Raw genomic sequence first — 17,651 nt, forward strand, 5'->3', positions numbered from 1 at the left:
CTTGGCAGACACACTAATTACCCGATGGACATGTGTAACGATATCTCATAATGACGATGGGCCTCATCCGCTACTTAACGGAACGTGCCAGGAGTCAATTGAGACACTTTAATTTTGGCCTGGCACCGAACACCTCTGCACTCACAACCAAAGGGATAAAGTTACTCTTTCCTAAAATTAACTGTGGTTACAGTGTTCACCATTCATGTTCCTATTCATGGCCACAGATTTGTCATGACAGCTTTCTTTAAAGTCGTTGTTACGCTCTTGTACAGCAGGAGGAAACTTTAATAGTGCACGTCTGAAATTGTATGGAGTGAAATCAGTTGGAGGAAATTCAAGTTGATGTCGGTGGAGAGCTGCGGTTCCAGATTGATGGGAGCGTCCGGTAATGGACGTTGTGGCGTGTGATGGTCTTCCCAGATGCCCTTTAAAAGAATCTAACAGGCAGCTGTGATGGCTAAGCAAAGAAGCAGGGCCGTCAGGTCTGATGAACCGACATATGTGTGGGCAGCTAGCGGCATTTGGCACAAGCGGACGGGAAACATCGCTTATGTTTTTCCTCATGCTTTCAGTGACTCTTTCTCCAAGGTGATGACCGTTGAGCATTACTTGGTCTGTAGGCAGATGTTACCACTGCAGCTGATACATGCTACAATAAGCGGCTAATAATTAGACCTACAGAACGTAGACCACCAATTACGCGAGGGAATGTTCATCAATGTCTCTGCGCATCATTATGTTATTATAATTATGCCTAATGAATTCGCTGAATGTGCTAAAATCATGCCGCACTCATGTGTCAACTATCTTCTAGTATCTTTCTTATAGAAAGCTTTACGTTTGAGGCTTCATGCCGATACCAATCAAATTTAGGACATTTTGTTCACTAAATGTGACCATTCACAGTATTTGTCATTTTAAAGATACTTAGCAAATTCCAATCTCTTTATGCTAAAAGACAAACCCCAATTGCAAATTGAACACTTAATTTAGTTTGAGGCTTTTACGAATTTAAGGGTTAAATTAAGGCTGTTAGTTTAACGCTTTAATCTAGATTAATTAATTATGTGCAAATTAGTGCAGATCCATCCATCCATTTTCCTAACCGCATGTCTTCACAAAGGTTGCAGGGGGCACTGGAGCCTATCCCAGCTGGCTTCAGGCAGTAGGCGGGGTACACCCTGAACTGGTTGCCAGCCAATCGCAGGTCACACAGAGACGAACAACCATTCACACTCACACACCTATGGACAATTTGGAGTGATCAATTAACCTGCCATGCATGTCTTTGGAATGAGGGAGGAAATCAGAGTACCCAGAGAAAGCCCACGCAAGCACGGGGAGAACATGCAAACACCACCAAGGAAGGCCGAAGCCCGGACTCGATCTCACGTCCTCTGCACTGGGAGGCGGACGTGCTAACCAGTCAGCTACCGTGCCGCCCCCATTTAGCAGATATGAGATTAAAATACATTTATTTGATTAATTAATTTAAAAAAAATCCTGTAATTAATTAGATTAATTATTTTAATCGCCTGACAGCACTAGATTAAATATTATTTTTTAATGATAATTCATTGGGGAAAAACCATTAAAGTAATTTAATTGACTTGACAATAAATAATATGTTGCCTAAAAAATTTCTGTACAGTTAATAACGGTTTATTAGTGGATATAGTTGGACACATTTTATTTCCTATAGGAAAAAAATATGAACAAATGAGAAACCTGAGATTCTCAACACCAAAATTATTCCTTAAAAAAATGACTATGGAAAAAAATACACTAGCAAATAAACGTCCTCTATTAAACTCTCATATTCCAATTAATTTAGCATGACTGTACAGTTCAGCTCCATTTTATATAATAATACATTCGTGTTAGAAAATGATTACAGATTTGATACAATCATATTGAATACAAGCGGGTGTTACAGAACATGCACACAGAACATGCAGTAAAGGGCAACATCCCAGGATGTGGTCTGGAATGATTTGGAAATGAAAACCAAGAGAGCTCAAACATCAGCAACAGACACAAAAACTCGCTACGGCTCTAATCCTTCGCTTAGCAAAACATGTTTTCATTGTAAGGGGCCGAATGGCTGCTTATTTGGAACGGCATCTTCCTTACATGTGACGAGGGGCGTTTATTTACTGAACTGCAAATTGCCAGGAATCTTTTAGGGCAGTGGTTTCCAAACTACTGCCTGGGGACCATTTGTGGTCCGCCGTCCATTTTGTGGCGGCCCGTAGCATATACTAAAAATAACTTTTGACATGGTATCCAACGTTATAAGTGGGGGAACGTGACTAATAGACACTACCACCACTACTACTACTACTATTACTACTACTACTAAGCTTTCTAGATATGCAAAGACAAAGACATTTACAGCTTAAATAGTGACAGATTTTCTCTTACTAAGTTGTGGAGAACAAAGACAATTCAGTTACAGTAACAAAAATGGTTTCCTCCAATTTAACTCAATAGAGTGCTTTTCAATTATTTTTTGTAAGGCCCCACTTTCTCCCAGGAAGAATAAAAACATTTATAAAATATATTTTTATAAGAATCAAGATTACAGTATTATATATTTTAAAATAGTTTAAATTATACACATGACGAAGATTATTACTACTGCATTCATTAATCCATATATAACATAATCATTGTATATTATAACCTTGGAATTTTATCTTATTTAAAAAAAATTGTGATAATGATAGTCCACAACTGCATAAATAAGGTAGACATATAAAACTTAATGAAAAAAAACACTTTCTCATCAATTTCAATATTTATTTTGAGTAATGGCTCAGAGTTGTTGGCTCTGAAAAATCCTTCCAAAAGGTAGATGTCGCATAGTTCGGGGCCAGATTCTGTGCCAAGCCCTTTTCAAACAAACTGAACTCGGGCCTAATGGAAACCATAATGGAAAACACAGATCTGCCCCAAGAGCGGCGCTGCCAACTCAACGCCACGCTAGCCATTATTTTATCAACACACACAAGCCGAGCACCGTTGCTCATCTAGTGGGTGAACGCTACGCTGCGCAGGCTCGCGCGAGCATGAAAGAGAGAAATCCCTGTACGGCTTCCTCTCACGTTTTGCGGTTTCAAATGACAGAAAGATTCAATTAGAGCAACTTTTTTTTAATAGTTCACAATCTATCCTGACCTGAGCTCCGTAATCAGTCAGATATTTGTAATGGCCTAATCTTATTTCCATGAGAGCTTCTTTCAATGCATGTCAATGGTGGCTAAAACTTGGCTTTATGTATAACATGTAAACACTAAGCGCATACATATTGTATCTACTGTACGTGATCTTGTCTTTGCTTTGAGTTGATATCGTGATTGTAACCACATGTTTTCTCCGGAATGAAAGCGGAAGGAGAAAATAATGTGCGTGGGAGAAAGTATCCTGGGTTTTGACAAGGGCTTCTCTCAGCACCCATTTGTGATTCCAGGCTGAAGTTCCTCGCCAAACATAACATTTCATCAATCTTGTGCCACTGACAGGCAAACACTGTCAAACAAAGGCTTTTCTTTCTTTTCTCTGGCCTCTTGCTATTCTAACATCTGACTCGCTGAATTATTTCCCATTCAAACGGAGATTGGAAAAGAGAAGACGAGGCTGCATCGCTGAAGATGCCGAAGAAATCGAAAATAAAATCTGCTTTCTGAATATCAATGAGGTTTGAGCCGCAAGGAGAAGGAGCACAACACTGTACAATGAGCACTGTGTACAGCTTCACGTGCGGACTCTCAGCTGTGAGAGCCTACGCAGACAACCGGCAGCAGACCAACAGAGGAACAGAGCAAACACTGGAACCAAGCAGGGTAAAAATTAATAAATAAATAAACAAAACAGAAACAAAAGCAAAAGCAAAAGCAAGCCCAAAGCATTCGAGAGCCTCCAAATGGGAGCGAGGCGAACCGGCATTCAAGGGTGTGGGAGCTGACTGAAGATCAGGGCCAGAGTGGTGTCAAGCGTTGATGATATCATGAGGCTAGCGGTGACAGACAACAGGAAGGTGGCTTTTTCACAGTGCATGAAGAAGTCACAAGTCTGCTGGTCATTGGCAAAGGACATGCCAGAAATGATGCAGTTGAACAATACGCAAGCACACAAAAGCATGCAAGCAAAATGAAATCAGAAGAGGAAATGGATCATTGATGATACTCCAGCAGACAACCAATGCAAATGAATTTGCAGATGTTTTATTAACATATATTAATATAATTCAATACATAGTAGGGGTTTCATGACTATTTACGTTTCATTTTGTTATTTATATTATATTTACTATTATAATGCTTGTACTGATAGCAGGAAGTGAACACAGGATACATCCAAACAATGCACCGGATAATCAACACAAGTTTTTAAGTTTAGTTTTCAAAGAATAAAGCAAGAAAAGCACACCACACAAATGACTTGAGGAGTGTTAGGGCCACAATAAAAAGGAAATAACAATGAAATTACAAGAATAATAATTTCATTTTGGGAGGAAAAACGTTGCAATATTGCGAGAAAAAAGTTGGAATACTAAACTATACATACTACAGCAAGCCACTGCCTATTCGCAGTTCATTATTCACAAATGTGTCTAGTTATCTGTTGCTTTCTACTAAGGCAACGTATCCTCAGCTATCTGCTGAAATATTCACCTATTAGTGTCTTTCTTTTTTGATGCCGCTGAGCTAGTATTTTTTTTTTAATTAAATTTTACACTACATTTTTAATGCCATTAAAAACCTATTTTTACAAAAATAAAGTTGTAATATTACAAGGAAATGTTTAAATGTAGTAGTGAAAAGTATTTATTATGTGAGAAAAGTTGACACTATGAAAAAAAGATAAGTCACTAGTATGAACACAAAATTTTAATAAAAAATTATATTTAGAAAATAAAAAAATAATCATACCAAAAAATAAATAAATGCGGACAAAACAGGTGTAATAATGCAGGAGAAAGAAATTAATGCTAGAAGTTTAGTAATATTACAACAAAACACAAAATGTACACTAATATGGCACAAACATATTCTATAAACCAGATTCTATGAAAATAAATTAACATTTTATGAGGATAGTCACAATGTGAGAAAGTAAAGCAATTGTGCAAGAAAAAGTTGGAATATTGAAAGTAAAGTCATAATATAAATGGCAAAAAATGTCATAATTTTAAAGGAACCGTTTGTATTATTTAGCGCAATAATAGAATGCAACAACTTTCTCGCAAGAACTAGCTGGAGCAACTAACAAGGGTGGCTAGCAGGAGAAGATAGCAAATGCTAGCGAGAGAAAAGCAGGAAGCCAGAATCATGGGACTCAGCAATAACCACCTGCTGGCCCCAGCTGTGGAAGGTAAGTGGCAGTCGACCCATACAGCTGCAAGCATCACCATAGGCTAACTGAAAAATGGCGGCTAAACACGTCAGCCTCCTGTAATTGTAAGGTATACAATTTATGTAATATAATTAGCGATTACTAGACCAACGTTTATATAAAAAAAAAGAAACGTACGTTGATGTGATACAACATATGTATATATTTTTGCAAATTGTTGAAATTAATAGTGTTTTTTTTTTCAAATGAATGAATTAATAGTTTACCACAATATGGTGCTAAAATTTGGTACAGTGTCCCTTTAAAAGAATAAAGCATAAAAGTTGCCTATAGGAGTTTTTTTCATCATATACTGTAAGGATCGTATTGTAAATTAGTTTCAGGGCTTAACATGCTACGTATATTACCTAAGAAACTATACGACTACTGGTCTCAAACTGCATTTACCTCTGTGGGAGAATTTTGACATTAATTCATTAAAATGTAAGACTTTATTCTTGTAAGATTTATTCTGATTAGAATTCAAACTTTTTTCAACTAACTTTTTTCCTCATAATGTTCTTTTCAGCGTGGCCCTCAGAGTGAGAAAGCATGAGCAAGAAGAAGAAGAAGATGGTAAAGAGCAAAGAGCGTAAAGATGCATGAACATGTGAGTCTTAATGGCCGAGGTCTTCAGTCACGCAGTGTGACTTGTGTTACCAATATTTTAAGTGCTCTAAAAAGTGTGTTAACACCCCCCAGTGACTGTACTTTGAATGAAAGGGGTTGGGGGGTGGGGGTGGGGGGAGGACGCTCTTGAGTCACACAACCACACCTTGTCTGGGTTCCAACTTACTTTCGGCCTCGTGTCGAGTTATAACTCCCTCCGTATTTCTTCCGATTAAGGATGAGAGCAGCAATTTCTGGCACGTAGCGAGCAAACATGGCCTACATGCATGAAACAGAAAAAATAGAAAAAAAGCATGCAGAGAGGGTTCCACCTCACACAGAACAACAGCAGAACCGTCTGGAATACTTACTTTCTCCCATTAACCGCACTATAGGAACCACCATATTTCTTGCGGTTTCCTATTAACTCTATGATTTCAGGGACGTAGCTGGCAAACATGGCCTAAGGAGAAGATAGAAGACAGAAGCAGAGGCTAATAAAGAGACTAGAGAGCCGGCGGTGGGGCCTGCATGAACGCACATTTCTCCAAAGGAGAAATATACTCTTTGAACTTTGCTTTTTAAATCCAGTAACTCTCCATGCGTCTATGTAGACGTGAGAGAGGCACAGGGGCCTAAATGTGTTCATTTTGGCTTTTTGGGCAATTTTATCACAGCAGGTTTACTTTGAGTCTGTGATAGAAGCAATGCATTTTGTCTCACTGGTAAGCATAATGTTAATAAAAACCTATGTGCCATGTTTTGTCCAACAAACACAGATTGATCGGGTAGGTTGATTTGAATAGGCCGTCCTGATGCGCCGCAGCTGCAAAACACATTGACACTCATTTGTCGGGGTTTGGAGAATGAGCTGAATGCATTTTGCGGAAGCCTCGCTGACGCTATACTCATTTACATGAACATTTTCAGTTAAGCATTTCCAGGGGAGCCTGATACGAAACCTGGCGTTGAAACCATCTCCAGCCTGGAGTCATTATTCATGATGATAGAAAGCAGGTTAAGGTGCAAGCCTAAAGCTTTCCAGAGCTCTCAGCACTGAAGGGAGAAAAATAATAATACACAAGCTATCACCATGGCCACGCCGCTGGACACGTTCGCACAGCTGCGGGCCATCACTGCGCTTAGTGACAGTTGTCTGGCTAGATCTCTCTTTTTTAACATTACATTACAACATTAGATGGCAGTCACACAAGAACTTACACTAGGGCATTTGAGATCAGTAATATCACGATACAATTATATTATTTTGCAACTTGATATCTGGTAAACACTTACACATATTTGAAATTTTGGTATTTGCAAATTTGCAGATTTCTTGGGGAACCTATCCTCTGTTATTGGCTAAAATAAACTAATCTATGCTCATTTTTTGATTGGGACAAAGCATTAAAAGTCTCACTTGGGCACCACCTTGTGCAATCTAGTTTCAATTCATCAATAGTTTTTTTTTGTCTGTTTTGTTGGCGATCCTTGAATGCACACTCAAAATTGAAACCAAAAGTAAACATATACCTTTTTCTTGCACTATAAATTGCATGGATTATAAATCACACGAGTCAAATAATGCATCATAAAGAAGAAAAAATATATAAGTTGCTCTGGAATGTAAGTCGCATTTTGGTCGGAAATGTATTTACATGCTAATTAATGTGGTTTTAATGCCAACAGAAAGAAGAAGAAGAAATGGAAGAAAAAGAAAAGGAAGTAGTAGTAGTCATGGTAACTAATGTGCAATGTGTCGCTAGTGTAGCATACGACATCCGCCAACCAAGTTTGCTGCTGTCAACGCGATTAGGGAACAGGGATTATGGGTGCCAGTCAAGCAATGTGATGGCAACTGTTTGAGCCAGGAAGAAATTAATTTACGATACATTATTCCCTATTAGAATATTTGTATTAATTAGTGTTAAACAGTATTAAAGAGCTCATTGATCATTTGATGTTAATGATGATCATTTGAGCTCATTTGATTGTTCCACTGAATATATGTAGCTTCTTAAAAGCCATGGAGCTTATTTGTCTTGTCCAAATTGCCTTCTTTCTTAATCCTTCATAAATGCACAAAAACATTGGATCGTTGATTCCTGATGATTATTTTCACAAATTATAGCGTGTGGCTCAACGAGCCTCTCTCTCATCATTAGCATTAAGGTGGTCGGACAGTGCTAAGAAAAACCTGACAGGAGGCTGCTGTTGCCGTGGTAACAGTCAGGCCGGCCTAAGCCTCATCTCCCTGCCCCTGTGTTTGTTGGAATTGTGGGAAGGGACACAAGAGGGAGGGTGTCCTGAAACCGCAACTGTGAATATTAACAATATCATTATACAATAGCGAAAAGTGAGACGCACAGAAAGGTAAAGGGAGAAAGGAGCACACAGTAATTACGATGCACAAGAGACAAGAGGCTAAAAAGGAAGGGTACAGTTACACAAACATTTTCTCATATTGGAATGTTAAGGATTACCATTACCTTAGCATAATTTCATTTACATCATATTCAAGTCTATGCAGCATATTGAAATGGGCGGACAGATTTTAAGGTAAGAAGTTAGGGTGAAGGGAAAAAATAAGGGAACAAGGGAGGAAAGATTAAAGCCCGATTTTACCAAACCACCGAGGATGAAGAAGACCATGAACAGGCGTCCCAAGGTGGTTTTTGCATAGACATCCCCGTAGCCCACTGTGGACATGGTCACCATCAGTAAGTAGACACATTCCCAATAGGAGAGTGTCTGGAAGTTTTGGAAGTTTTCCCAAGGATCCCCTGAGTTTTCCACCTAGGATGAAAGGAGGGAAGAAGGGATTTGTAAACATGTTCTCTGAGCACAAAGCCATCTAATCAAGTTGATGATTTCAAACTTGGAGTGGGCCAGCTTTCATCTTTGACTGGGGGATGAGTTCTTACAACAGTGAGCTTAGACTACCATCTAGTGGTAAAAATGGTTATTGCAGCAATGCTGATGAAAAACTTAAATGGGCGAGTCAGTCCATGTGTTATGTGTCTCTTTCCTGTCACATAAATATTATATTTACATACAGACGTGAAATAGAATGATAGCCAAATAGGAAGCAACTAGTTGTTTTGCCTTTTTTTTTTTTGGTACAAATGGTATACTGTATGAATTGATTGGAAATTTATTAAAATAAAAAGTAGAATAGAAGATGCCAGTTTGTCAATATATTGGTTTTACCCCCTTGTATAAATTACAATACTAACCAGACGAGAAGGGTCTTGAGGTCAAACTTGTTTAAATATTGTGTGACACGTAATATTATGCACAGATGGGTGGCGGCCCCGTGGGCCCGGGGGGCTCTCACGGTGACGGCGTTAATTAATCACCTAATCACCGGACCGCACTAGATGTCATTTCTGTCCACTTACCAAATGTATGAATCCTGCAGCGGTGAGCCATGTGCTTATGAAGATGGAACACAAGTTCACCAGCTTGATGGAATTGCTGACGAGAAGAACCGCAAAAGACAAGAACTCATCAAGATGTTAACGGGAAATTGCAAACGATGTGTTGTCATTTTGTACAACATTCAACAATCAATACTTGGCTGCAAGCAAATTGTTGATTCAATCTCATGTAGTTTGCTGTTTAAAGAAGCCAAACATTAATGACATTAGCTTTAGGAAGTCGAGCATCCATGCTACATTATTTATTATTATCCATACTCGAGGCTGCATTATTTAGCTAAATCACAAAACTGGCGTGCAAACAGGAGTTCAGACAATCAGACAGACGTTCTCAAAAAAAAAAAAAAAAAAAAAGCTACAATAAAAAAGGTATTGATTAAATTGATTCAATTTTCACAATAGTTGACTAAGGAAGTATTCTTAAATTGCCAATTCTCAACAACTCCTCAAACATGGTGGCCATTAAGTTATTAGACTGCAAGCTGTTAAGTCATTCTATTTTATTTTGAAAAAAATAACTGTTTCAAGTAACCCCAAATATATACATAAAATTTCTACTATTTACAGTGCATTGTTTTTTTGTACAAAATCCTACTAAATCTTTGCAAGAACAACCTCAGCATCATTTTTATAGATATAATCTGACTTAATGTCATTTATGTGCTTATTTATGTGGATTAAAATGGGAAATTAATCACAAAGATTGTCATTAAAAATTATGACGTTGGAAAGCTTGAACTGATGACATTTTACAAAGCAGACTGCAAATCTTAAGATAACCCATGTGAGCCTCCATCAGAGACTAATAATTAACACGTATTTTATAATCATAGCGTCTGTACTGCAGTAATATGGAATACTATTATTATTTATAACTGCGCATGAACCCCTTAATTATCTACTGAAACATATAATGACGCCGCTTAACATGGCTTTCATACTTCAGAACAATATCATGATGGGATGGGCGTGTGAGTGTATAATGTGGAAGCTGGATGTGCTTGTGAGGAGAACATTACCTTGTTTTCAAGATATTCAAAAACTGTAAGATTTCCGAGAACTGTATCAATCGTAGTGCTCTCAGGAATCTTAAACCTATGAGACAGAAAGAAGGAAAAATAGATGTTAAACCAAAAGGAGAGAATACAAAACATGACAAAAGCACAAAAGACTGTTGACACTTGGCTGAATTCTCTATGATATCTTTATACCTTTCTGCATCTTAAAAAGGTTTTGTTCTCATGAGCCTTGATCTGGACCATAGAGCAGCTCCCCTAAGGATTATGATGCAACACCTATCTTGTTGGCATTTTAATAACATGAATAATCCTACGATAAGGGTGTGCGGTTGTGTCCAACACTGTGTGTAAAGGGAAAAAGTGTACCGAAAACAATTAACATCAAAATTACGACAGCAGCCCAAAAGCTTATCGAGGAACCCATTTTGCAATAACAATAATTAAAGCTGTGAGCAGTGATGAATGGGTGTACACAAAGTTTGAAAGACATCATAGCATCAGGAGCAATCAATCAATCAGGAGCCTCAAACTTTTCAGCATGCTCCAGCCACACGCAATGACCAAACCATTTACTTTTTTATTCTAGTTTTTGTGGCTCAAATATGGCAGCCATCGGATAAAATGTGTTTTTTAAGCACCTCTGGAAATGGCCAAAATAAAATGGCTTCTTTGAACCAAAATGTTCGACTTCCAGTGTCTTTTTAGACATGGCTATTAGAGATGTATAAAGGTATTATAGAAAATGTGTGTTTGATGGCGAGTCATCAATCTTAGACACCATTCTCCACCTCCATGTCATGACAAAGACTCAAGTTTTCGCAATTTAGCGTCGCCCATCAGTCTAATAAATGTGGGTAAAATTTGGTAGCCTCCAGACAAAATCTCTAGGACAGGTTTTGAAATGGCCAAAACAAGCCTAAATGGCTGATACCAAACAAAAGAAGATTTTTTAAATTTATTTTTTGGGTGGGTCTACTTATTTATGTAGCTTGGGTAATAGTGTTTTGCATTTAATGGCAATCCATCAAACTTTGCAGCAAGGCTATGTCCACAAATAAGGAAAAAATAAAAATGTCTGTAGTTTAGCATTACCCATCTGGTTGACTAATAGAAGTGATTCAGATTTGGCATCTGAACAAAATCTCTAGGACAGGGTTGCCTTTTCTGCTTCAAACCAAATCGATAGACTCCGTGAGCCTGATTTACTAAGCTACAAAACATTATGGGGTGCAAAGTAAAGTTTGAAGTGATGGAATTGGAAGTGTAAGTGGAAGAATCAAACAAACACCTTACTGAGTTGCAAAAAATAAATCAATATTTCCGATAATTTTGGGGAAGTCAGCAACATAAAAGCCATGTTTTCTTTGTTTTAACTCATCCTAACTGTGTGCCAATTGGATGCAAGTGACCATCTTGTGCCTCAAACTTCAATACAGCACACGCGGGAAAAACTGCTCTTGTAGCATTGACAGTCACAGTGCGCTGAAAAGAGTTAGTCATAGGTGACATGGCAAGACTCCTTCTTGCAATTGACTCCAGGTCAGCCGTCAGATCATTGAGGAACACCAATAATTGCTTGCACCTATTTTGATATGTGCAACCCTTTAGCAAATTTAGGCCCACTGTCAACAACAATGACACAAAAAAAATAAAAATAATTACAAGAAGGCCCAAACAACCAAGGCTTGACATGCCTTCAAAATAATATTTTTACCCCAGTTGGATAGGAGGCATAAACAGCAGCGGAAAGATTGGTACGCTCCGGTCTGCCTTTCCTGCACCTCCAGTGCATGGCGGCCCTGCTTCACTCGGTAGCCGTTCTGGAAAAGATCGCTACAAGACTTCTTCCGTCGAGGCGTCTCCTGGAGCTTCTCCAAATTAACCTCGCAGAGAGTGCGTCGGTAGACGAGCAGCTTTGGCGGTATCATGGCTTCCTGCGAAATTTTTGCTCTCGTCAGCCAAGTTTGATTCTTGGAGGATTCCCGGACTGATTTCGAAAAAGCATTAAAAGCAATAAACAAAAGCAAGTTCCAAAGGAGACAACGTCTGCAAAGGAACGGTCAATGCCGACAAACAAAACAGCTCTAACTGATAGACCTCTGAGAGGTTGTGTCTCTCTGAGCCAAATATCTCATTTTCTATTTTTTTTTTCTATTTTGTAACAATGCTTTTAATCCCAAACACCCAAACAGTTTCATCTGTCATCAACCTTCATAATTCACCATCCCCATCAACACACACTGCTTTGCCTAAAATCCTTTTTGTCAAATGAAAAATGAATTTAGCCGGGGGATTAACGATGATGAAAACAACAAACGCTAACATGAACATTGAACTAACTCCGACTGACTTCAACATTATTTTCCACAAGGCAAACACAATGAGCAGTAGCTCATGTGCAAAGTGTTTACATCAGACAGTTACACTAAAATCAACTTCTGTCAGCCATGAAAAGAACCATTCTACTGTATGAATGCAGTATTAATGCAGTGCTTGTGCGTGCAAAGCCAGGAAAAAAAAATCTCAATGAATTTCCGGTGCCTCCGAAAACACGTGCGCTCGTATGAGGAAAATCTCTTTGCCACACACGCCAAAACCTCTTGTACACATGGGGGTCGGACACACATGTCAGCTGACCAGATGTTCATTAAAAAAAAGGCTTTTCTGAAGAGTTCATTGAGGCTTTGCGAGGCAGCGCGCATGTTCTGGCATGGGCCAGCATACCGGGGCCCTTTTATCAATCAGCAGTCTGCAGGATGCTTCATCTGGGATTATACCCTGCTAGGATTAGATGATGCCATGCTCGACACAAACTCGGAGTCATTCATATTGAAATGATGGAAATCACATAACATAACATGTTTTCAGCATCCACAATATGTGTCTGCAAGAGCATTTCATCTGGCCTGCCAAGCAGTTGCAAAAATTACCTCAAAGCAACTGCTTGAACAACAAATAACAGGGTGTGCCCCGCCCCCCCCCCAAAAAAAAAAAAATAGGGTGTAGCTATACTTACAATGAGGCAAAAAAGTACTTGACCAGTTTTCCCATAGACTTCCAATTGGATTTTGGCCAAATACTTTTTTATCCCACTGTACTTATAATAAATTATGGTGTAGCTATTTTCTAATATAAAGCTTCATCAAATAGGCTTAAGCTTGTTGCAAATTTGTATGTCTAACCTAAATGTACACAGGGGCTTCCTGCCAGGTATTGAGGGAACATAATCTCCAGATGCACTCGTGGGCATGCATAACATCAACAAGCAGTACACAGAAGCACCACTGGGAGGCAGTAGTAGTTTGCATTATGAGAGCCATTGCATCCATGACATTAGCTGCCATAACCAACACAACTCAATAAGAGCATTATAAATTAATTGATTATATTTACAGAAACCAACAGTGTGGTGCCCTTATTGACTAAGAATTAAAGGTGGACTAGCTAAGGAGAGTTAGCATATGCTAATCCTGCCACTCTCTTGGGAGCAATGCCAGTTTAAATCAGTTAAAGGAGGATTAATTTCTGCATGGCCTCGTTCATTAGCCGCACATCTCTATTCTGCTCCATTGCCATGATCTGTGCAGCGAGGACAACTTGACATGTGTCTTGTTTGTGCTGGTGCACGGTGGGCTGGACGTCATGAGGAGACTGTGTGGCACTGTCGTTATAATGCATTACACTTGTTGGGGTGTCTAATGTGTCCCTTGGGCGTGAATGTAAACAAAAAGGATGCATTGGGAATGCACTGCAGGACAATGCTTTAACAACTCCCGTTGGCTTCCCCTCAAGGTATACAATACTGTAGACACTTCAGTAAATGAATGGGGCAGCAATTACAGTTTCATGTATTGATTGTTGGGGGAAAAAAATACACCTCCACTTCGATGTTATTTGGCGAACTATGTCATGTTGACTTTTTTCCTCCATAGGAAGGAAAAGACAATGCTTTAAGTAACATTTCAACAATCTGAACCACCTTACAAGTGTAAAGAGAAGTCAAACACTGTATGTTTTTTGTAGAATCTATCCCCAACTACTCACTGAAAAACTCATATTTGCATTCCTTCTGATATTCCCTTAAATGCCACAAGATGGTGGCAAAGCCCCGTCTAATAGAAAATATCTGATTGGTGTCAATGAAGTATGTTGACATGATACATCAAGTCCTATATATGTTTCTCTAGTTATAATCATACGTTTCTGCCTCATCATGACTGCAACCCTCACAGTAAAAAAGAAAAGGAAAAGAAAAAAAGCCAAAGAAAAAGCAACCTTTTTTGGTTGAGTTCAAAATAGGAGCACTTGACATTGCTTGGTCCCACTGCATGTGATTAATTGTGATTATTCAGCCGGCGCACAAGGGTACCGAAACTCCCCATGACACACTACATGACCTGTATATTTATCTCGACTCCCGTCCAAACTCATCACAGCGTGAATATCAACGGTGACTCGGACTGTCTCATTAGTATTCGGGAAGCTTTTTGCCAGCCCGTTAGGCCAAGCAACATGCGCCGGCAGATATGCATGTTGATTTCATAAGCAATACTTTGCAACGGTTTCTGAAGCCTGTGGCATGTGGGGAAATATTACCCCCAGTAAACACACACTTAGCTCACATGCCACCAGGAGTTTTGTTACAATCTCCTCGCTGCAGTTATATGATGTGCAACATGATATAAACGAAACAGATATTCTAGCCCTAATTCTCTTTCATAATAAATCTGACACTTGAAATTTCACTCGCCTTAGCTCCTGTTTTGCGCAACAACTGCAATGCAGTCCCACTATCAATTCCAGGCTGAGATATAGGACATACAAAAAGAGTCACAGGTAATTACACCGTACAGAATGTCAAGCAGGAGCCAGGCCGTCATTTCAGCGTCTTTCATCATCCTCATCAAGGCCCCTGTTGTGGTGATATTCTGAAGAGGAGACGAGGGCACCTTGCATCATGAGCACCAAGAACCGGATTATTTGACCATCTCTAATTCATTACATCACTTGAACTCCTGGTGGGATTCATTAGCTACGGTGTTGCTCCAGAAACCCTCAACACCTCATACCTCGGCTTTATAATGCATCAATTTTGTGACTCAGTTATTTAAAAAGTCTGCATAGATTAGAGATGTCCTTAAATTTGGGATAATTACATTTCTGAAATTATGGGCGTCTTTCTAAATCTGGGTGTCAAGTTAAAATAAATAATTTAAGGCCACATACACATAAACTGCTATTTTAAAAAATGTATTATGTATTTCTTCAGAGAGAGTTACTCAGCAAATACTAGATATCAATTCGGAGGAAGGCATTTATTGGGGTGGGGCTTTATTTGCATACAAACATTTTTATATTACAATATTTTTTTCAATTAGTGGCAGCAGATGATTATTTAGTAAACTGCAGAGAATATTTGTCTTCTATTAGGAGTAAGGCTTTTATTAAGTACTATCAAATTTGGCCAATACCACTAAATTTCCTTTAGTAGTGACTGAATACATTCCATTACTCATTTTCAGAGTGTAGTGCCAGGTGTCTAATTATGTTTTGTTTGTTTGTTTGTTTGTTTGGTTTTTTTTTTGGGGGGGGGGGGGGTTCTACAAACACATTCTTATAATAGAGTTTTTCCTCAAATAATGGCTAGGAAATTAGGGAGAAAACCTTAGTTGTACAAACACAGTTTTACAATACCATATTTCCTGGGTGGGTGTTTATTTATCCAACTTGAACAAATACCGGGTATCTATTAGTGGTCAGGCATCTAAGTATGCAGGAGGCATTTATTTGTACAAACACATTCTTGTAGTACTACTATTTCCTCAACTAGTCTGGATCGAATAAGTAATCAACTGCAGCAAGCAGTGGGCCTCCATTGTGAGTAAGGAATTTATTGGGATGTCCTTAATTGTGCAGACGCAGTTTTATAATAATATATTTCCTAATATGGCGGCCAGTGTCATTTAGTTCAACTTCAGAGAGCAAACTAGCACAGGCATCTATTAAGAGTCAAGCGTTTATTAAAGGGGAAGGCCTTTATTTTTACAAACAAATTTAAATCACATTTTTAATCATAAAGTGGCCACTGGTGTTAATTTGCTCAACTGCAGAGACTACCAGATGTCTCTAAGGAGTAAGGCTTTTATTAAGGGTGAGGCATTTAAATGTAAAACATATTTGGATTATTCAATATATCCTAAAATAGTGTGTTTATTTACTCGGTTGCAGAAAGAGTAGCATGTATCCAGTTGGACAAATGCTATTATTAGAGTGGAGGCATTAAACTGTACCAACACAATTTAATTTTGCTATATTTGATCAAAGTTTGTAGGTGCTAGGAGTTTTAATTACTCCATTGCAGAAAGTACCAAGCGCTTTGAATTGTAGTAAAGCAATATCATAATGCCATATTTCCACATAAAGCTATTTAATTACTCTTATAGGTTTTTGTATAATTAAATGCGATGCAGGTAAAAAAAGAAAGAAGTGGAACCATAATAAAATGTATTCTAAATGACTATTATTGCAGGTTGAGAAGTGTGTCTTCTACAGGTACCGTGACAGCATCATGGCTGAGGATCACGTACATAAGGCTGTGTTTGTGTTTTGGCCGAGGTCCTGAGGTACTAGGTAGCAGTATTATTCATGGTTTTACAAGCAGATTAGCTGTGCACCCGAGCAAGACAGAGAGCTTTTATACCACAGTGTAATTTAGGTCACAATACTCTGAACTCGCAGATAAAAGTAGGCCGTTATGTAATACAGGTTAGGGTGTTTTCCAGACTGCTCATGCAAGACTGCCCGTTCATGTGTGTGTGTATGAGCAACTAACGCTTGTTTTTGTGAATTTATCACCGTGATGGGTCACCCTGAGCTATTTCAGGTGCAAGGTCTAAACAAAAAGACACATAAGCATAAGCAAAGTCACTCTCCTCCCCATTAGACACTCTGCTGTGCCTGTGCTCCTTGAAATATCAGAGGAGATTTCCTGTCACTTTTCATGACAAGGCAAAGAAGACTGCAGCCCCGAAGCCAGGGAGCCTCAGAGACAAACTCGCTGTAATAGCAAAACAGAGGGGGGGCCGGAAGAGGGGAGATAGTGATAGAGAGGAGAGATGCCAGGTAAAGATTGAAGACCAATGGTAGAAAAGAGGAGCGCTATGATGCCTGTGCTGAGAAAACA

General features: G+C 38.8%; 1 protein-coding gene across 19 annotated transcripts in view; it reads right to left on the reverse strand.

Annotated features, from left to right (window-relative positions):
* The window catches only part of kcnma1a (potassium large conductance calcium-activated channel, subfamily M, alpha member 1a), a 181,974-nt gene that overhangs the window by 67,099 nt on the left and 97,224 nt on the right, over positions 1–17,651 (reverse strand). For 14 of the 19 annotated variants that reach the window (XM_077581869.1, XM_077581859.1, XM_077581862.1 and 11 more), the window contains exons 6-9: positions 10,469–10,544; positions 9,411–9,486; positions 8,635–8,805; positions 6,381–6,472 (exon numbers count right to left, since the gene is read on the reverse strand). In XM_077581869.1, coding sequence (XP_077437995.1) covers positions 6,381–6,472; positions 8,635–8,805; positions 9,411–9,486; positions 10,469–10,544 — 415 coding nt within the window. Of the gene's footprint in view, positions 1–6,196; positions 6,289–6,380; positions 6,473–8,634; positions 8,806–9,410; positions 9,487–10,468; positions 10,545–12,182; positions 12,563–17,651 lie in introns of those variants that run through there. The other 5 variants (XM_077581858.1, XM_077581867.1, XM_077581876.1 and 2 more) reach the window with 2 other exon arrangements.

The sequence above is a fragment of the Vanacampus margaritifer genome, chromosome 12, assembly GCF_051991255.1.
Source record: "Vanacampus margaritifer isolate UIUO_Vmar chromosome 12, RoL_Vmar_1.0, whole genome shotgun sequence".
In the NCBI taxonomy this organism is placed as follows: domain Eukaryota; kingdom Metazoa; phylum Chordata; class Actinopteri; order Syngnathiformes; family Syngnathidae; genus Vanacampus; species Vanacampus margaritifer.